At 45.8% G+C, this 19051-nt stretch overlaps 1 protein-coding gene across 1 annotated transcript in view; it reads left to right on the plus strand.

Moving 5' to 3' along the window:
• Nucleotides 1–18579, plus strand: part of PARD6G (par-6 family cell polarity regulator gamma) — a 78262-nt gene extending 59683 nt beyond the window's left edge. Inside the window, exon 3 of the mRNA XM_055559201.1 lies at nucleotides 15784–18579. Coding sequence (XP_055415176.1) covers nucleotides 15784–16604 — 821 coding nt within the window. The 3' untranslated portion in view covers nucleotides 16605–18579. The remainder of the gene's footprint in view (nucleotides 1–15783) is intronic.
• The last annotated feature ends 472 nt before the right edge of the window (nucleotides 18580–19051 follow it).

Below are 19051 nucleotides of genomic sequence, written 5' to 3' on the forward strand. Positions count from 1 at the left end.
TGGCGTCTGCATCTAGCCTCAGAGGGAGGTGCCCTGGGCCTCGGGAGCCCTGAGGACTGAGGAGAAGGGGTGGGACGCTCTTAGCCAACTCGGACTCCGGGAAAGGGTGATCCCAGCTGACATGGCCTCTCCAGGCCTCAGGAAAGTTACCCAAGTGGCTCCTGGCCCCCTGACCTGCCTGTGTCTGTGGGCCTGAGGCTGGGCCCTGAGCACCTGGAGTGGGTTGGAGAGGGTGGTTCAGACTTCCTGGCTCCATGCGCCTTTGCTTTCTTGCTCTGGAGCCCAGTGGAGGTCGAGGGTGGCTCAGAAGGAGCAAACCACTCCGTGGGCTACAGTGACCCAGCTGGGCCTCAGCCTGGCTTCTTCCATGTCCTGAAGCCATAAAGCTTCACTGGTCATTGACCTCAGAGGTCCCACCAGCAATCTAGACCCTGAATCTCGGTGGAGAATCTTGGGTGCTGCCCAGAACTGGCCACGCAGGACCTAGCACTGCTCACAGTGGGCTTTGACAGCATCTCAGCCGACTCTTTGGGGAGTGGATCAAACGTCTCGCAGAACTTGGGCATGGCTTCCTCTTGGCAGAGAAAAGTGTTTCAGAGTTGAGTTTATTTTCACTTTGAGGTTCTTTCAAGATTCATCTGTTTGAGGAAATTTTTAACAGAAAACACGGACGATGGTCTGAGTCTTGTCTTCCTGGTAAACTTGTTCAGCCTCCTGGCATGCGTCACCCTCACACGAGGCTGGGAAACTGGGAGGGAACGCCGTGCTTCACTTTTCAAATCAGGACTCAATGCATTGTGTGGTTTCATTGCTCATATTCTCATCATGCTGGTTCCAGCAACTTCTATTAACGCATGGTATTTTGTGTTGGGCCTCTTCTGCAGGGCAGACAGAAAAGAGCTCCTAAGACCAGATCCCCCACACACGGTGTTATTTATGTTTCTGTTTTTTAGAACCAGGGCCATAGCTACTTTTGTTTGCTGCTTTACTTAGAAATGCACAGGGACATGACCCTGGGTTAGGCGATGGCTTCCTAAATATAATACCAAAAGCACACCCAACAGAAGGAAAAATAGATAAACTGGAATTCATCAAAATGTAAAACTTCTGTGTATCAGGGGACACTATCAAGAAAATGAAAACCGACAGAATAGAATATTTTCAAGTCATATACCTTATATTTGTATCTAGAATAGAAAGAAAATCCTCACCAATGACAAAAAGGCAAAGTATCTGAACAGACATTTCTCCAGAGAAGATATTCAGATGCCAATAAGCACATGAAAAGATGAAGACAACGAGAAACAAATGTGGAGAAACTAGAGCCTTCACGCCCTGCCGACAGGAATATAAAATAGCATGGCCACCACGGAAAATAGTTCAGCGATTCCTCAAAAAGTTGAAATTCTGGTTACCATATGACCCAGCAATGTCACTCCTAGCTATCTACCCGAGAGAAATGAGCACGTGTGTCCACACAAGAACATTCACACAGCACAGTTCACAAAGGCCCAAAGTGGAGACAAGCCAAGTGTCCATCAAGGATGCATGAATTTAAAAAATGTGGTCCATCTGTACAGCGGAATATTATTCAGCTGTAGATAAGAAATTAACTTGAAAATATAAAGCTCACTGAAAGACGTCAGACACAGAAGGCCACATACTGTATGAGTCCACTTATATGAAGTGTCCAGACGACAGAGACAGACAGTAGACGAGCATTTGCTTGGGGCTGGAGGGAGGAGGTTGTCTTGAATGGTGTTTTTTTCTGGGGTAATGAAAATGCTCTGGAATTAGATAGTGGTGATGTTTCCATAACATTGTGAATTTACTAAACATCCCCAGGATTATAAATTTTTAAATTGGTTTACATGGTGAATTTTATGTTATGTGAATGTTATCTCAAGAAAGCACACAATACTGTTTAAGGCAAACGCTCAGGGAAGGAACACGGGCTGGTGAAACACACAGCTGGGCAGTGCCGCTTGGCGCTCCGTGCTGACACCTCTCCATGGACTGGGGCAGGTGTGGGGGCCTGCAAGCTCCTCTGTCTTAGAGATTTTGCAGGGGAGGAGGGTGGTGTGGAAATATCCTCCTGGGGTGGGGATACCCTCTAGCTGCGTCCATGCTCACCTGCTCAAGGGATTCACAGGGGAGCAGGCAGGCACGGCCTGAGACAGTTCTCATGGGAAGAAGATACAGCGACAGTGGTGACCGAGCAGTGGGTTATGGCTTTGGGGTCTTTCGAAGGAAAATTTAAACCCTATCCTGCTGATTCCTTCCTTGTGTCTCCTTGTCAGGGCCAGCAACACACGCTCCATGCCCTGGATTTGGGGTGGGGAGTGGCCTAAAGAATTCTATGTCAAAGTTACCGAAAACAGTACCCAGGGGGAAACTAGAACAGTTGACCCTCTGTATCCGCAGTCTCACGTCCACGGATTTGGTTGAACTGAGGACTGAAGAGGATGCGGATGCAGAACCCACAGACATGGAGGGCCAACGGCACTGGGCCATTTAAGAGGCCTGAGCCCTCAGACACCCAGGAATGACTTACTTTGTTTTGTTTTGTTTTTCGTCAAAAGAAAGCTTGTTGTCAAGTGCCCAGCCTTTCTGAAGCTCACATGAGAGGAGTTTACTTTGAAAGAACATGTTTTAAATTCAGGGAAGCCGGGCTGGAGGACTGGAGAGCTTGTTAGGGAGGGTTTCTCCCAACTGGTGCTCCAGCCTCCCCGCTGCAACCACCGCCGTATGAGTTGGAGGTGCTCCTTCCCACCTTCCCAGCTCTCGATGGGCACCTGTGGCCCACCTGTTTTCAGGTTTCTTTGGCTGTCTGCACACCTAGCTGACGGGTGTGTCTCAGCCCACCTGCCTGCGGCTGATGCTCACCTGAGCACCCCAGGGCAGCTTCCAGGCCCGTCACCTGCTTGGCAGATGTAGGACCCGAGGTGCTACTCTGCCGCGAGGTGGTTATAAGTGAGTACTGCTAATAATAAGGGACCAAAGATTCTTAGAGTTTATCAAAAAGGGTGGATCCACAGGTGTGATTATAAGGAAGCTTTGTCACTCAGTCAGTTTTTGGGGTTGGGGGAGGAGGCTGCTGGCCGTCCCACAACCCAACCTATGTGGGAGGCAGAGAGGCTAGGAAGCTGGTTAGTCCCTGGCCCCGACGTAGGTGGAGGCCACTGCCTGAGACCTGCTGACCACCATCTGCAGTTTGGTCAACCGAGAGCCAGCCTCGGGGTTGACAGAGCCTGTCCTGCTGAAGTTGCAGGGGGGTGGGCGGGGGCAGGGGGCAGGTAGGCAACTAGCATCTTTCGTGGAAAGAGGAGAGGGGAAAAAAAAAAAAAAGAAAAGTCAAGCAACTGGGAGCAGAACACAAGCACACAAGACACCTCTGTGCTGGTCAAAACAGATGTTGTCACCTGAGAAGCACAAGCCCCAGAAGCCGACTCTAGTTCACGGACACAGTTCAGGGCCCCTCCCTGATCTGGACGTGGCGCTCACAGCCTCTGAGAAGGCCGCGCCCCGGGAGCCCTGTGAGCAGCCCTCAGCCCTGCTTCCTGTGCTCTCCTTCCAGGCTCCTGACACTGGTCTGCGGGGGTCTCTGCAGATGGCACAGACAGTGCACCTGCATCCCTTCGTCCCCAAGATGGCCCAGTGACCCAGGGCTACCAGGGCTTCCCTCCTGGGATGATTAGCAGAGATGCTTAGACATGTGCTGAGTGTCCACGGCAAGCCCCCCAGAGCCTGTGCACCCCCTGCTAGAACAGCTGTGTCTGCCGTCGGGAGGTGCCACACCCTAAAGCAGCCCCTTCCTCCCAGAGAGAACTGAAATGCAGGTTTACCTCTAGGAAGGGTCCTAGGACCACAGCTCCAAGAGGGGCCCTGACTGGCCTGAGCCCAACCCCAGCCCCACCCAAGATCTTGGTTCCGGAACCAGCTGAACCATTGCGGTGCAGGAAGGGACATATGGCCACAGACTGGCAGGTGCCAGGCTGGCTTTCGGCTCCCGAGCCATGCGTTCCTTGATCCTTAGAGCAGTTTACTGCTGGGAGGTCTTTAGGACTCACTGCCCTACGCCTGACTCTGCATTTATTTTGAGTCATTTCTTTAAAATCCTCTTTAAACTTCCTTTGATTCTGGAACCAGACCTGATAAAAGCACCATGATGCCAAACCGATGCCTGGCGCAGGATCAGTATGTGGCCCTCGGGTGCCCCTGGAGCCGTCCCACCATGCTTCCCCCACAGGGGCTCAGCAAGCCCGGGGGCTGCACTCTTGGGGGAGATGGGGGCTAACAGGACAGCTTCCTTTGAGGAAAACAGGGGGTGGGGTGGTGGGGGCCAAGACGGAGCATCTGGAAGTGGCATCTGAGTTCCTGCAGCCCAGCGAATCAGAGCTGGGAGTGGAGAGAGCTGAGTGCCTGGGGTTGGGGGTGGGGGGACCCTCCAGGGAGTTCTGATCGCTGCAGGAACTGAGTTTATCAGGGGCACTGAGGGAAAACAGTCTAAGGAGACAGGTCTTGAGGCTTCAGGACAAAGCTAGTGAGGAAAGAAAACTGCAGGAGTTTCAGATTCCTTTGCAATATGTGGCACATTTTGTTTTTCAGCTTATGTGGCAGACTTTTTAAATGTTGACGTTTCCAGTGTCTCTAAGAATAGACTCGTTCTGACTTGTGTTTGATCCAGCAGTGCAGCTCTTCCGGGAGGCTCCCATGTCTGCTTAATCATGGGCAGGGGAGCTGCTTGGCCTTAGCTACCCTGGACAAGCTCAGACTGGAGGCAGTATTTGCACGCAGCTGGGTGACGGTTAATTAAAGTCTCCGTGTGAGCTTCTCAACCCGTGGGGTACGCGTCACCGAAAGGTAGAAGGACGTTCTTGGGCCACTCCCCCTCCCCACCGTTCCCCTCCGCGCTCTCATTTCTGTCTGGAATCCCTTTCATTTGTAGAATTCTTTTACGCAGAAGCCAGCAGTCTGCTTGCACCACTTGCTGTGCTGTGGGTCTGGGTGCTCCTCCGGTGACCATGCAGCAGTCACGGGGGCTCTCCTGTGATCCTGACAGCAACCACACTCATTCCTCAGCTCTTCCTTCTCTCCATGATGTTAACTCTGCTAGGAGGAAAGCAGACCGCCTCAGCTTGTGTCTGGAGAAACTGAGTCAGCAGCACAAGACGGAGGACAGTGGACCCGGCTTATTGGACGGCAGGCGGGGCGCCTGGAGAGGCCCTCTCCTCCCCGCAGGCCTAGCCTAATCGGCAGGAAAAGCTGAGGACACCCCTCTGAGCACCAGGGCAGGGGCTTTCTGTCAGGCGGGCAGAATGTGCCTTGGTTTCTACATTTGTCTGGAGCTTCCCAACTTGAGCAGTTACAAGAACGGAGGGGAGTGGGTGGGTGGAAGTGTGGCCTGTAGGCGTGAGGTGTCTGGGTGCTGAGGTCCAGCACGGCCTGGCAAGGCCACAGCCACCTGCCTCCCACACTTTATTTGAGGGCTTTTTATTGTCTCATTGATCTGTGTCTGTTTTGTGCCAGTACCATATGGTTTTGGTTAGTATAGCTTTATAATAGCCTGGACTCAGGGAGCGTGTTACCTTCAGCTCTGTTCTTCTCAAGATTGTTTTGGCTATTCAGGTTCTCTGTGTTTCCATACATATTTTTTAATTACTTGTTGTAGTTCTGTGGAAAGTCTCATGGGTATTTTGACAGGGATTGCATTACATCTGTAGATTGCCCTGAGCAGCACGGTTATTTTCACAGTATTATGATGACTCTTCAGTCGACAGCGTATGTTTCCTTCTATCTGTGTCATCATCAACTCCTTCCGTTAGTGTCTTCTAGTTTTCCAAGCACAGGTCGTTTACCTCCTGGGATTTATTCCTATGTAATTTATTCTCTTTTGATATGACTATAAATGAGACTGTTTGCTTAACTTCTCTTTCTGATAGTTCATTCTTAATATATAGAAATGAAACATTTTGAATATTAATTTTGTATGCTGCAACCTTATTGAATTAATTGATGAGGCCTAGTAGGTTTTTGGTGGCATCTTTAGGATTTTCTATGTATAGGAGCATGTTATCTTTAAATAGTGACAGTTTTATTTCTTTCCAATTTGGATTCCTCTTTTTGCTTTTTCTTGTCTGCTCTGCTTAGGACATCTAATACAATGTTGAATATAACTGGTGAAAGTTGGCAATCTTGTTTTCTTCCTCATCTTAGGGAAAGTGCTTTGAGCATTTCACTGTTGAGTATGATGTTAAGTGTGGGCTTATCCTATATGACCTTTCTTCAGTTCAGTTCAATCGCTCACTCATGTCCAACTCTTTGCGACCCCATGGACTGTAGCACGCCAGGCCCCCCTGTCCATCACCAACTCCCGGAGTTTACCCAGACTCATGTCCATCGAGTCAGTGATGCCATCCAACCATCTCATCCTCTGTTGTCCCCTTCTCCTGCCTTCAATCTTTCCTAGCATCAGCGTCTTTTCAAATGAGTCAGCTTTTTGCATCAGGTGGCCAAAGTATTGGAGTTTCAGCTTCAGCATCAGTCCTTCCAATGAACATTCAGGACTGATTTCCTTTAGGATGGACTGGTTGGATTTCCTTGCAGCTCAAGTGACTCTCAAGAGTCTTCTCCAACACCACAGTTCAAAACCATCAATTCTTTGGCACCAACTTTCTTTATAGTCCAACTCTCACATCCATACAAGACTACTGGAAAAACCATAGCCTTAACTAGACAGACCTTTGTTGGCAAAATAATGTCTCTGCTTTTTAATATGCTGTCTAGGTTGATCATACCTTTTCTTCCAAGGAGTAAGTGTCTTTATTTCATGGCTGCAGTCACCATTTGCAGTGATTTGGGAGCCCCAAAAAACAAAGTCTGTCACTGTTTCCACTGTTTCTCCATCTATTTGCCATGAAGTGACAGGACTGGATGCCATGATCTTTGTTTTCTGAATGTTGAGCTTTAAGGTAACTTTTCACTCTCCTCTTTCACTTTCATCAAGAGGCTCTTTAGTTCTTCTTCACTTTCTGCCATAAGGGTAGTGTCATCTGCATATATGAGGTTATTGATATTTCTCCCAGCAATCTTGATTCCAGCTTGCACTTCATCCAGCCCAGCATTTCTCATGATGTACTCTGCATAGAAGTTAAATAAGCACAGTGACAATATTCAGCCTTTACATACTCCTTTTCCTATTTGGAACCAGTCTGTTGTTCCATGTCCAGTTTGAACTGTTGCTTCCTGACCTGCATACAGGTTTCTCAAGGAGCAGGTCAGGTGGCCTGGTATTCCCATCTCTTTCAGAATTTTCCACAGTTTATTGTGATCCACACGGTCAAAGGCTTTGACATAGTCAATAAAGCATATATAGATGTTTTTCTGGAACTCTCTTGCTTTTTCAATGATCCAGCAGGTGTTGGCAATTCGATCTCTGGTTCCTCTGCCTTTTCTAAAACCAGCTTGAACAACTGGAAGTTCACGATTCACATATTATTCAAGCCTGTCTTGGAGAATTTTGAGCATTACTTTGCTAGCATCTGAGATGAGTGCAAATGTGCAGTAGTTTGAGCATTCTTTGGCATTGCCTTTCTTAGGGATTGGAATGAAAACTGACCTTTTCCAGTCCTGTGGCCACTGCTGAGTTTTCCAACTTTGCTGGCATATTGCATGCAGCACTTTCACAGCATCATCTTTCAGGATTTGAAACAGCTCAACTGGAATTCCATCACCTCCACTAGCTTTGTTCGTAGTGATGCTTCCTAAGGCCCACTTGACTTCACATTCCAGGATGTCTGGCTCTAGGTGAGTGATCACACCATCGTGATTATCTTGGTCATGAAGCTCCTTTTTGTACAGTTCTTCTGTGTATTCTTGCCACCTCTTCTTAATATCCTCTGCTTCTGTCCATACCATTTCTGTACTTTATTGAGCCCATCTTTGCATGAAATGTTCCCTTGGTATCTCTAATTTTCTTGAAGAGATCTCTAGTCTTTCCCATTCTATTGTTTTCCTCTATGTCTTTGCACTGATCACTGAGGAAGGCTTTCTTATCTCTCCTTGCTATTCTTTGGAACTCGGCATTCAAATGGATATATCTTTCCTTTGCTTGTCACTTCTCTTCTTTTCACAGCTATTTGTAAGGCCTCCTCAGACAGCCATTTTGCTTTTTTGCATTTCTCTTTCTTGAGGATGGTCTTGCTCCCTATCTCCTGTACAATGTCACGAATCTCTGTGCATAGTTCATCAGGCACTCTATCAGATCTAGTCCCTTAAATCTATTTTTCACTTCCACTGAATAATCATTAGAGATTTGATTTAGGTCATACCTGAATGGTCTAGTGGTATTCCCTAGTTTCTTCAATTTAAGTCTGAATTTGGCAATAAGGAGTTCATGATCTGAGCCACAGTCAGCTCCCAGTCTTGTTTTTGCTGACTCTATAGAGCTTCTCCATCTGTGGCTGCAAAGAATATAATCAATGTGATTTCAGTGTTGACCATCTGGTGATGTCCATGTGTAGAGTCTTCTCTGTGTTGTTGGAAGAGGGTGTTTGCTATGACCAGTACATTCTCTTGGCAAAACTCTGTTAGCCTTTGACCAGCTTTGTTTTGTACTCCAAGGCTCAATTTGCCTGTTACTCCAGGTGTTTCTTGACTTCCTAATTTTGCATTCCAGTCCCCTATAATGAAAAGGACATATTTTTGGGGTGTTAATTCTAGAAGGTCTTGTAGGTCTTCATAGAACCGTTCAACTTCAGCTTCTTCAGCATTACTGGTGGGGCATGGACTTGGATTACCGTGATATTGAATGATTTGTCTTGGAAACAAACAGAGATTATTCTGTCATTTTTGAGACTGCATCCAAGTACTGCATTTCGGACTCTCTTGTTGACTATGATGGTTCCTCCATCTCTTCTAAGGGATTCTTGCCCACAATAGTAGATATAATGGTCATCTGAGTTAAAATCACCCATTCCAGTCCATTTTAGTTTGCTGATTCCTAGAATTTTGACATTCATTCCTGCCATTCTCCTGTTTGACCACTTCCAATTTGCCTTGATTCATGGACCTAACATTCCAGGTTCCTATGCAATATTGTTCTTTACAGCATCGGACCTTGCTTCCATCACCAGTCACATCCACAGCCTTGTCTAACACAGTGAAACTATGAGCCATGCCGTGTAAGGCCACCCAAGACAGACAGGTCATGATGGAGAGTTCTGACAGAATGCGATTCACTGGAGAAGGGAATGGCAAACCACTTCAGTATTCCTGCCTTCAGAACCCCATAAACAGTATGAAAAGGCAAAAAAGATAGGACAGTGAAAGATGAACTCTCCAGGTCGGTAGGTACCCAGTATGCTACTGGAGATCAGTGGAGAAATAACTCCAAAAGAATGAAAAGATGGAGCCAAAGCAAAAACAACACCCAGTTGTGGCTGTGACTGGTGATGAAAACAAGGTCCAACCTTTCTTATCTTTAGGTATGTTCCCTCTATGCCCACTGTGGAGAGTTTTTATCATAAATAGATGTTGAATTCTGTCAAAAGCTTTTTCTGGATCTATTGAGATGATCCTATGATTTTTATCCTTCAAATTTGTGAAAATGCTATATCACATTGACTGATCTTTGAGTGTGGAACCATACTTGCTTCCCTGGATTCATCCTGTGTAATCGTGGTGTATGATCTTTTTAATATATTGTTGGATTCAGTTTGCTAACATTTTGTTGAGAATATTTGTATCTATGCTCATCAGAGATATTGGCCTATAATTGTCTTTTTTGATAGCTTTTTCTTGATGAGTCTTGCTAAAAATTCATCAATTTTATTTATCTTTTCAGAGGACCAGCTCCTAGTTTCATCTGTTCTATTTTTTAAGTCTCTATTTCATTTATTTCTGCTGATCTTTATGATTTATTTCCTTCTACTAACTTTGGGTTTTGTTTGTTCTTTTTCTAGTTCCCTTGTGTGAAAGGTTAGGTTGTCTGAGATGTTTCTTGTTTCCTTAGGTAGGCTTGTATTACTGTAAACTCTTCTTACGTTTGCTGTGTCCCATAGATTTTGGATCAGTGTGTTTTTATTTTCATTTGTCTCCAAATATTTTTTTATTTCATCTTACTAAAGATCCATTGGTTCTTTAGTAGTATATTGTTTAGCCTCTACATGCTTTTGTCTTTTGCAGTTTTTTTTTTTTTTTCTTGTAGTTGGTTTTGTAGTCTCATAGCATAGTGGTTGGAAAAGATGCTTGACATGATTTCAATGTTTTAAAATTCACCAAGACTTATTTTATGGCCCAGCATGTGATCTATCCATGTGCACTTGAAAAGAATGCATATTCTGATGCTTTTGGGTGGAATTCTATAAGTCCGTGTAATCTAATGTGTCATCTAAGACCAGTTTCCTTAATGATTTCTGTCTGATCTGTTTATGTTGTTGTTGTTTAGTTTCTCAGCTGTGTCTGACTCTTTGCAACCCCATAGACTGCAGCCTGCCAGGCTCCTCTGTCCATGGGACTTCCCAGGCAGGAATACTGGAGTGGGTTGCCATTTCCTTCTCCAGCAGGTCTTCCCAACCCAGGGACTGAACCCACATTTCCTGCACTGGCAGGCGGATTCTTTACCACTGAGGCACCAGGGAAGCCCTTGCTGGTGTTTGTGGGATGTTAAAGACCCTCACTTTTACTGTGCTGCTGTTGGTTTCTCCCTTTGTGTCTGTTAACATTTGCTTTCTGTATTTAGGTGCTACTGTGTTGAGTATGTATATATCTACAACTATTATATAGTTTTACTTGGGTGATACCTTGATCATTACTTAATGTCGTTCTTTGTTACTTGTTACAGTCTGTCTTAACATCGATTTTGTCTAGTATTCTTTCTTGGCTTTATTTCCATTTCCGTTTGCATGGAATAAATTTTGCCTATCCCCTTTCATGTGTTTTTAGATATGAAGTGAGTCTCCTGCAACATATACATGGCTGTTGTTTTTTTAGGCATTCAGCCATTCTGTATCTTTTGATTGGAGGATTTAGTCCATTTACATTGAAAGTAATTATTAATAGGTACATACTTATTGTCATTTTAGTTAATTTTGAGTTGCTTTGTAGCTCTTTTTTTATCCTTTCTTTTTTTGTTCCCTTGTCTTTTGATAGTATCTTTAGTGTTATGTTTGGAAAACTTTTTCTTTTGTTTGTATTATAGGTTTTTGGTTTGTGGTTACCATGAGGGATGATAAGTTGTTGATCTCGCAATTCCAAACACATTTAAACAACTGCAGTTTTACTCCCCTCCCCCCACAATTACTGTTTGACATCACATTTTACATATTTTTTGTTTTTCTATCCCTTAACTACCTATTGCAGATACAGATGATGTACTACTTTTGTCTTTTAACTTTCCTACTACCATTGTATGTGGTAGGTTTACTATCTTTCCTATATATTTGGTTTTACTGGTGAGCTTTCTTCCTTTCATAGTTTTCATGTTTCGAGTTGTAGTTTTTTCTTGTTTGCTTTAAGAAGTCCTTTTAACATTTCTTGTAAGGCTGGTTTCATGGTGCTGAACTCTTTTAGCTTTTGCCTAGCTGTAAAACTTTTTATTTCCATCAGATCTGAATGAGAACCTTGCTAAGTAGAATATTCTTGGTTGTAGGTTTTTCCCTTTCATCACTTTAAATATATGGTGCCACTCCCTTCTGGCTTGCCGAGTTTCTGCTGAAAAACCCCTTGTGTGTTGCTTTTGTTTTTGCCTTTAATATTAATGCTGCCATTAATATTCTCTGCCATGAATATTCTCTTTATCTTAATTTCTGCCATTTTAATTACAAATTATCTTGGTGTGGTCCTCTTTGGATTGATCCTGCGTGGGCTTTCTACTTCCTGGACCTGGATGTCTGCTTCCTTTCCCAGGTTAGGGAAGTTTTCAGCTAGTATATCCTAAATGTATTTTCAGCCCCTTTTTCTATTTCTGGGACCCCTTTGATGCAAATCTTAGTACAGTTGATATTATCCTAGAGACCTCTTAAACTATCCTCATCTTATTTTTTTCTGTTCAGCTTGCACTACTCTGATTTCCACTGCTCTGTCTACCAGTTCGCTGATCCAGACCTGTATCATTTAATCTGCTGTTGATTCCTTCTAGTGTATTTTCATTTTAGTTATTATATGTCTCTGATCATTCTTTATATTTTCTTGCTCTTTGTTTAGAATTTCTAACTTTTCAATCTGCTCATCCATTCTTCTCCCAAGTTCTTTGATTACCTTGATGATCATTACCATAAGCTATTTACCAGGTAAATTGCTTATCTCTATTTCTCTTGGTTCTTATGGGTTTTTTTTTTTTTTTTTTTTTTGGAATCTGTTCCTCTATTGCCTAATTTGCTGTTTTTATTTCTGTGTATCTCATATGTTGGTTACATTTCCTGATCTTTGAGAAGCAGCCTTTTTTAGGAGATGTCATGCTCCTCGCAGCACACACCTCTCTGGTCACCAGAGCTATATGCTGCATGAGGGCTTGTGGGCCCTTCTGTTGCAGCAGGATGACCCTATGGGCAGTCTGGTAGGTGCAGCTGGCCCTGTCTGCTGGTTTGCCAGGCTCTACTGTGGGTGGAGACCACTGGCCTCTGGGTGGCAGAGCCAGGTCACAGGGCAGCTGGCTGCAGAACCCTGCCTGCCTGCAGGTCTAGTGCTCACTGTTGGGTGGAGCCTGGTTCCAGGGTGGATGGCTGCAGAACCAGATTTCCTGGATCTAGTGTTGGCCTGTTGGTGGATAGGTTCTCCAGTATCCCAAAGCTGATACCGGCCTGCTGGTGAATGGGACTTTCTCCTTGGGCAGCTGGCTGAGGATTCTAAGGTATCTCAGAGCTGCTGTTGGCTTTAAGGTGAGTGATTCTGGGGACCGGGGGTCCAGGGGTTAGTTCTGGCTCACTGGTGGTTGAAGCCAGGTCCTGAGGCCTCTCACCGAAAGGCCATTGGGGTTTCATAGCAGGTTTCATCCCACTGTTGGGGGGGGGGGGGTTGTTGACGGCTGGATCCTGAGATATCCTGAGACTGTGGCCAGCTTGCTGATTGCCTGAGAGCTGATAAGGCAAGCTGCAGTAATCCTATGGCCAGTGTCCACCCACTGGTGGGTGAAGCTGTGTCCTGGAGTCTCTGGTTGTGGTGTTCCTGGGGCTGGTGTCTCTCTGCTGGTGGCCAGGGCTCAGGGGGCTCTGAGGCTCATTGGTGAGCAAAGCTAGGTCCTGGAGTCTCTAGCTGCAGTGTTCCTAGGGGAACACTGGCTGTAGCTCCAGTGTGTGGTGCCAGGGCCTTCTGGTGGAGAAGGTGTTTGCAGGAGTAGCTGTGGACTCAGGGGGTCTTTAGGCAACCTGCATGCTGGTAGGTGGGGCTGTGTCCCTGCCCAGTTCCAGTGCTGGTGCCTTCAGACTTGGGCAGGGGATGGGCTGGGTCCTGAAGCTAATAAGCTAGAGGGAGAAGTCAAAGATGGCACTTTCCAGTGCTAGAGTCCATGTGACAGAATGAGTTCCCCTAAATGGCTGCCACCAGCACCTGTGTCCCTAGGGTGATCTGCAGTCGCCTTCTACCTACCCAGGAGACTCTCTGAGATCAACAGGTGGGTCTGCCCCAGCCTCCTTTCGTATTACTGCTTCTGGGTTCTGGAGCATGTAAAATTACATTGTCTTAATTAAGTTTGATTATATTGTCATCTTGGGTCTCTTTGACTTCTTCTTAGAGTTCGTTGAGCATGGGCTTTTACATTTGCACATTTCATCACATTTGGGACTTTTTAGCCATTATTTCTTCAAATAGTCCCTCCACCCTTTTCTCTTCTCCTGCTGCTGCTGCTGCTAAGTCGCATCAGTCATGTCCGACTCTGTGCGACCCCATAAACGGTAGCCCACCAGGCTCCTCCATCCCTGGGATTCTCCAGGCAAGAACACTGGAGTGGGTTGCCATTTCCTTCTCCAATGCACGAAAGTGAAAAGTGAAAGTGAAGTCGCTCAGTTGTGTCTGACTCTTAGCGACCCCATGGACTATAGCCTACCAGGCTCCTCCGTCCATGGGATTCTCCAGGCAAAAGTACTGGAGTAGGTTGCCATTGCCTTCTCTGCTTCTCCTTCTGAGTGTTTCACAAACTACACGTCAGTTTGCTTAATGATGTCCTGGTGATTGCTTAGGCTCTGTTCACTTTTCTTTAACCTTTTGTTGTTTTTCCTCAGAAAGGATAATTTCTACTGTCCTGTCTTCAAGTTCACTAATTCCTTCTTCTGCCTGCTCAAATCTGCCTTGGAATCCCCCATTCACTACTTTCCATTATTGTAATTTCATCTCCAGAATTTCAATTTAGTTTCCTTTTAGGTTTTCTGTCTCTCTCTTGATATTTCCATTTTGTTCACACATGGTTTTGTTGATTTGCCCTATATCTTTTTGTTTGTTTTTAATCATGTCTTAGGCCATTGTTTTAAAGTCTTTGTCTAGTAAATCTGCCATCAGGTTGTTTCAGGGACCGTTTCTATTATGATTTTCCTTTGAGTTGGGGCACACTCTTGTTTCTTTGTAGGCTTTGTGATTGTCTGTTGTTGTTGAACAATGGGGATTCATAATGTGGTAGCTCTGGAAATTAGATTGTACCCCTTCCCCAGGATTTGCTATGGTTGTTTTTCTTATTTTTTTTTAATTGTTGTAGACTGTCTTTGTGCTGAGTATCAGCATTAAAGTGTGAACTTAAGGTCTTCTAAGGTCCTTTCTGAGCCTTTCCTTGAGCATGCACAGTCACTTTCTAACTTTCCCTATATATGCAGCTGTTTTCAATGTCCTGGACTTTAAGCTTTGGCTCCCAAAATGGGAAAAGGTGAAAAATGAAGGGAGAGAAAGGGTGCCAGTCCTCTTACTCTCCGGAATGTTCCTTCAGGTGGAAGGGGAGGGGCTTGCAACAACACAGGGAGGTGCAGCAAAAGCCACCCACCCGTCTACACCTTTGTGATGAGAAGGATCAATCAGTAGTCAGAGCAGATACCTGATGTTTGGAGGACAGGTCCCACAAACTGCTCCAGGATCAGTGCACAGCTGCCTGCCAGGGTGCTGGGGGTGGCCTAGGTAGCTGCTACTGCACTAAGAGTTGAAATTACCCAGAATTGACTGCAATTAGCATCCAGCTCTTCCCTTGGAAGTTGAGCCTTCAACAGACTCTCAAGTTCCAAATTAGTTACATCAGACAGACTCTGCCCCTGCCATTGCTGTCCAGGTGGGGGGCCATTCCTGGTGTCCCTGCTCCACTGTCACTGCAGAATCCAGTCAGGCACGTTTAAACCTTGCATCTATTGTTAATTGTCTTAACCTTTCAACCATTCTGTTGGTTGCCTTTAGAGCTGAATTTAGGGAGGTGATTGTGCTTGAACTTGGCATCCAACATTTGCCTGGTGAATATTGTTGGGCCAGTTTGGCCGATGGCAGGATTGCTGTGGGCTCATCAAAACCACTAGTGAAGCTAGTAGCCTGCATGTCATCCAAGAAGCCGAGACTCTCCCAAAAGCTGACGTGTGACAAAATGAATTGATGATTCAGCTCCAAGGCATGTGTGGGAGTTCTGTGTTTTAGTTAGTTCTTTACACCATTTGATTTACTCACCGTCTCAGACTTCCTGGGATCACACATCAGAGAGGTGGTGGGAGGCGAGCTGCAGAAAGTCAGGACTTACCTGACGCTCTGAGTGTTCAGCGCAGCCTGACTTGTGCTTCCCCGCTGCCCCCGATCTGTGCTCTCACTGTCCTCTCTGTGCTTTTCCAGAAGAGGCTGAGCACTGCAGCTTTGGGGCGGGCTCGCTGTCCAGGCGGCGGCGCCCACTGGCCCTGCGGGAAGATGGCCCCCGCCGGCGCACACACCTGCACATCGGCCTGCCGCACGACTTCCGCCCGGTGTCCTCCATCATCGACGTGGACATCCTCCCTGAGACGCACCGCCGCGTGAGGCTGTACCGGCACGGCTGCCAGAAGCCGCTGGGCTTCTACATTCGTGACGGCACGAGTGTGCGTGTGGCCCCGCAGGGGCTAGAGAAGGTGCCTGGCGTCTTCATCTCCCGCATGGTGCCTGGCGGCCTCGCCGAGAGCACCGGGCTTCTGGCCGTGGATGACGAGGTCCTGGAGGTGAACGGGATTGAGGTGGCCGGGAAGACACTGGACCAGGTCACGGACATGATGATCGCCAACAGCCACAACCTCATCGTGACGGTCAAGCCTGCCAACCAGAGGAACAACGTGGTGCGGGGCAGCCGTGCCTCAGGCAGCTCCGGCCGCTCCTCGGACAGCACGGCCAGCCGCCACAGCCTGCCCGCGGCCCATGTCCTGCAGAACTTGCCCCCGGACGAGATGGAGAGCGACGAGGAGGCTGACGTGGTCCTCGAGGGCGTGCTGGAGCCCCGGCTGGCCCCCAGGCCGCCTCCAGGCAGCCTCGCGCGCGTCAACGGCGCAGGCCTGGCGCCCAGCCTACACAGCCCCGGGCGGGAGGGCAGCGTCCAGAGGCTTCTCAGCTCCCTCCGCTCTGACCCCCGCCACAGCCTGGCCCTGCCCCCGGGAGGGGTGGAGGAGCACGGGCCGGCGGTCACCCTGTAGGGCCAGGAACCAGACAGCTCAGTTTACCAAGGAGAAACACTTCTAAAATTCTATTCCAATTTTAAAACAAGAAAAAATTGTATACTTCACTCCTCCTATTTGTTGTTTTTACTTATCCCTCCCTTTTCATCCATAACCCTATTCTTTCTTTCAATTCATGAATAGAAAAAAACTTTATAGAGTTTCTCCATAGAACATAAAATACACACACGTGCACAGTCTATACTGGCCCAGGTGCAGGGTCCAGCACCTTTGTGAAGTGGTAGAAATGACCTAAGTGCAGAAAATATTTCATTTTTAAATTTTAAAAACATACTTTTTTTAAAATGAAGCCTTTAAATTACTTTTGTATTGGGTTGGCAAAAAATCTCATTCGGGTTTTTCTGTAAGATGCTATGAGAAAGCCCAAAGAAACTTTTTGGCCAACCCAGTAAATAGTCGTCATGTTTTCACTGTGCTTCCTGCCGACTTGCACTGATCCTGCTGATGGGCCAGAAGGCTGTGAAGACAGAATGTGGCAAGAAGGCAGAGACTGGAATTTAAGAGCAAGTGCACCCAAACCTGTACTAAGCATGACTGCAGAGGATGAATTTCAGAATTTCACAGTTTGTAGTCCTGTCTCAAATAGCCAAGTGGGTGTTGAACTCCCACACCTCGCTGGGAAGAGAGAACCCATGTGAAGTGGTCATGGTGGTCGTGGCGGGGGACTCACCTTGTGGGCAACTTTGTGAGACCCTTGAAGGTGAATTTAACTTTGGAAGAGAGTGGAAGGTGCAGCTCACCATCTGTGATCAAAAGCCATTATCTACTCTGAGATAAACACCACTCTGTTCCTGGGACTGTGACTCTGAGGGTGGTTTTGACATGTTTCCATGAGGAATGGTGGCCAAGCCAGCCACATGTCACTCAGGCCTCTGAGAGGTCTCAGCCATTCAGATGTATGCATTCTGCATCTTTCCTTTTAAATAACAAGTCACATGAAATGTAAAGATTTTTAACACAGAGTAAATTCATTGTCACTTCCCTTTGATATTCGATCAATATTTACATATTTAGTAATCTTAAAGGTTTATTCATGTTTCATCCAAATTTTATATGTATTTTTTGCTTGAACCCAGTGTTGAGGAGAAAATGTTACGCTTATCCTTTGAAAACTAAACTTTCACCCAAAAAAGTTTCCATGTAAATACAGGTAGATGTATTTTTGTAGGTTGACCTTTGGGAAACTACGCAGCTGCTTCTCCTGTGGTCTAGCACCCCCTGCTGGTCAGTGGCAGAACTGACTTTATGGATGTCAGTTTGAGAACAGATGTCAAACCGTGTATCACAATGTTTTTATTTCTCCTGAATTCATTAAGTGAAAAGAAAATTATTTTTCTCTTAGAAACTATTTATTGGACATAAATAGCTTTTACTGAGTAGCTGTGGTCTCCTGCACCTTTGTTTTTGTTATTTGTATGCCAGGATCACTGTTTGTTTTGGTCCTAAAATACAGGGAAGACCAAGGATGCTCCCCCTCTGAGGTCTAGGACCCCCAAGTTTATGGGCTCCAATGACCTGTATGAGCATTTGGGGGCCCCAGGAGTAGGAAGTATTTCTTTTACTATGACACGTGTCATAGAACCAAAACTCTAAGGCAAAGTTTCTATCACTAAGTTATTGCTGGTCACTGAGTATCTTCTCAAAAAACAAGGTGTGTTACCAAGAAGGAAAGTTATATTTCTTACCGTATCTTAAGTTTTTAAACAAATGTGAATAATTTTTTTAAGGAAAAAAAAGGCTTATACTGAGATTTGTGTGCTATTGTTCATAATTTTAGGAGTTACAAATTGTCTTGAGCAGCTGCTTGAGTGTATTTTTCTACCCAAGTCTATATTTCTGCAATTTTCTTCTTAAAAAAAAAGAAAAAGACAAAAAAAACTATGTTGTATACCCATGAAAGTCTTCTTGGTTTTTATATATCAAAGAATAAAAACTCTTTCTTTGCTCTTAATATTTTCCAGCTGGTTCTAAATATCGGAGAGCATGTGTGTTAACAATCAGCAGAGATAAACTTACCCTCAGGATGAAACACCTCTAATGTTTACCAAGTGCCTCTCGTGTGCCAGGTTTGTTCCCTTGATGCTCACACATTCTTCACAGGCAAGCACCAGTAGCCCCACTTTACAGAGGGCAAAATGGGCTCAGACTGAAGTAGGCAGTAGGGCATTTCAAATGACAAACTGCACTCATATTTGACAGGAGGTGGTTGTGTCTTAGGTCCAGAACCTTCTTTGGAAGTCAATATGAAACAGCTTTTCTGAAAAACTAACCATGCAGCTTTTTGAAAATACACCCTGGTTTGAAAATTTTCCAATAACACTTATACATTCAGTACTGTCAATGATAAATACATCAAGATCCACTCATGCAGTAAATTACAAATGACAAGGTGATGGCAGCAAGTA

This window comes from Bubalus kerabau, chromosome 21, assembly GCF_029407905.1.
Source record: "Bubalus kerabau isolate K-KA32 ecotype Philippines breed swamp buffalo chromosome 21, PCC_UOA_SB_1v2, whole genome shotgun sequence".
Taxonomy (NCBI): Eukaryota; Metazoa; Chordata; class Mammalia; order Artiodactyla; family Bovidae; genus Bubalus; species Bubalus kerabau.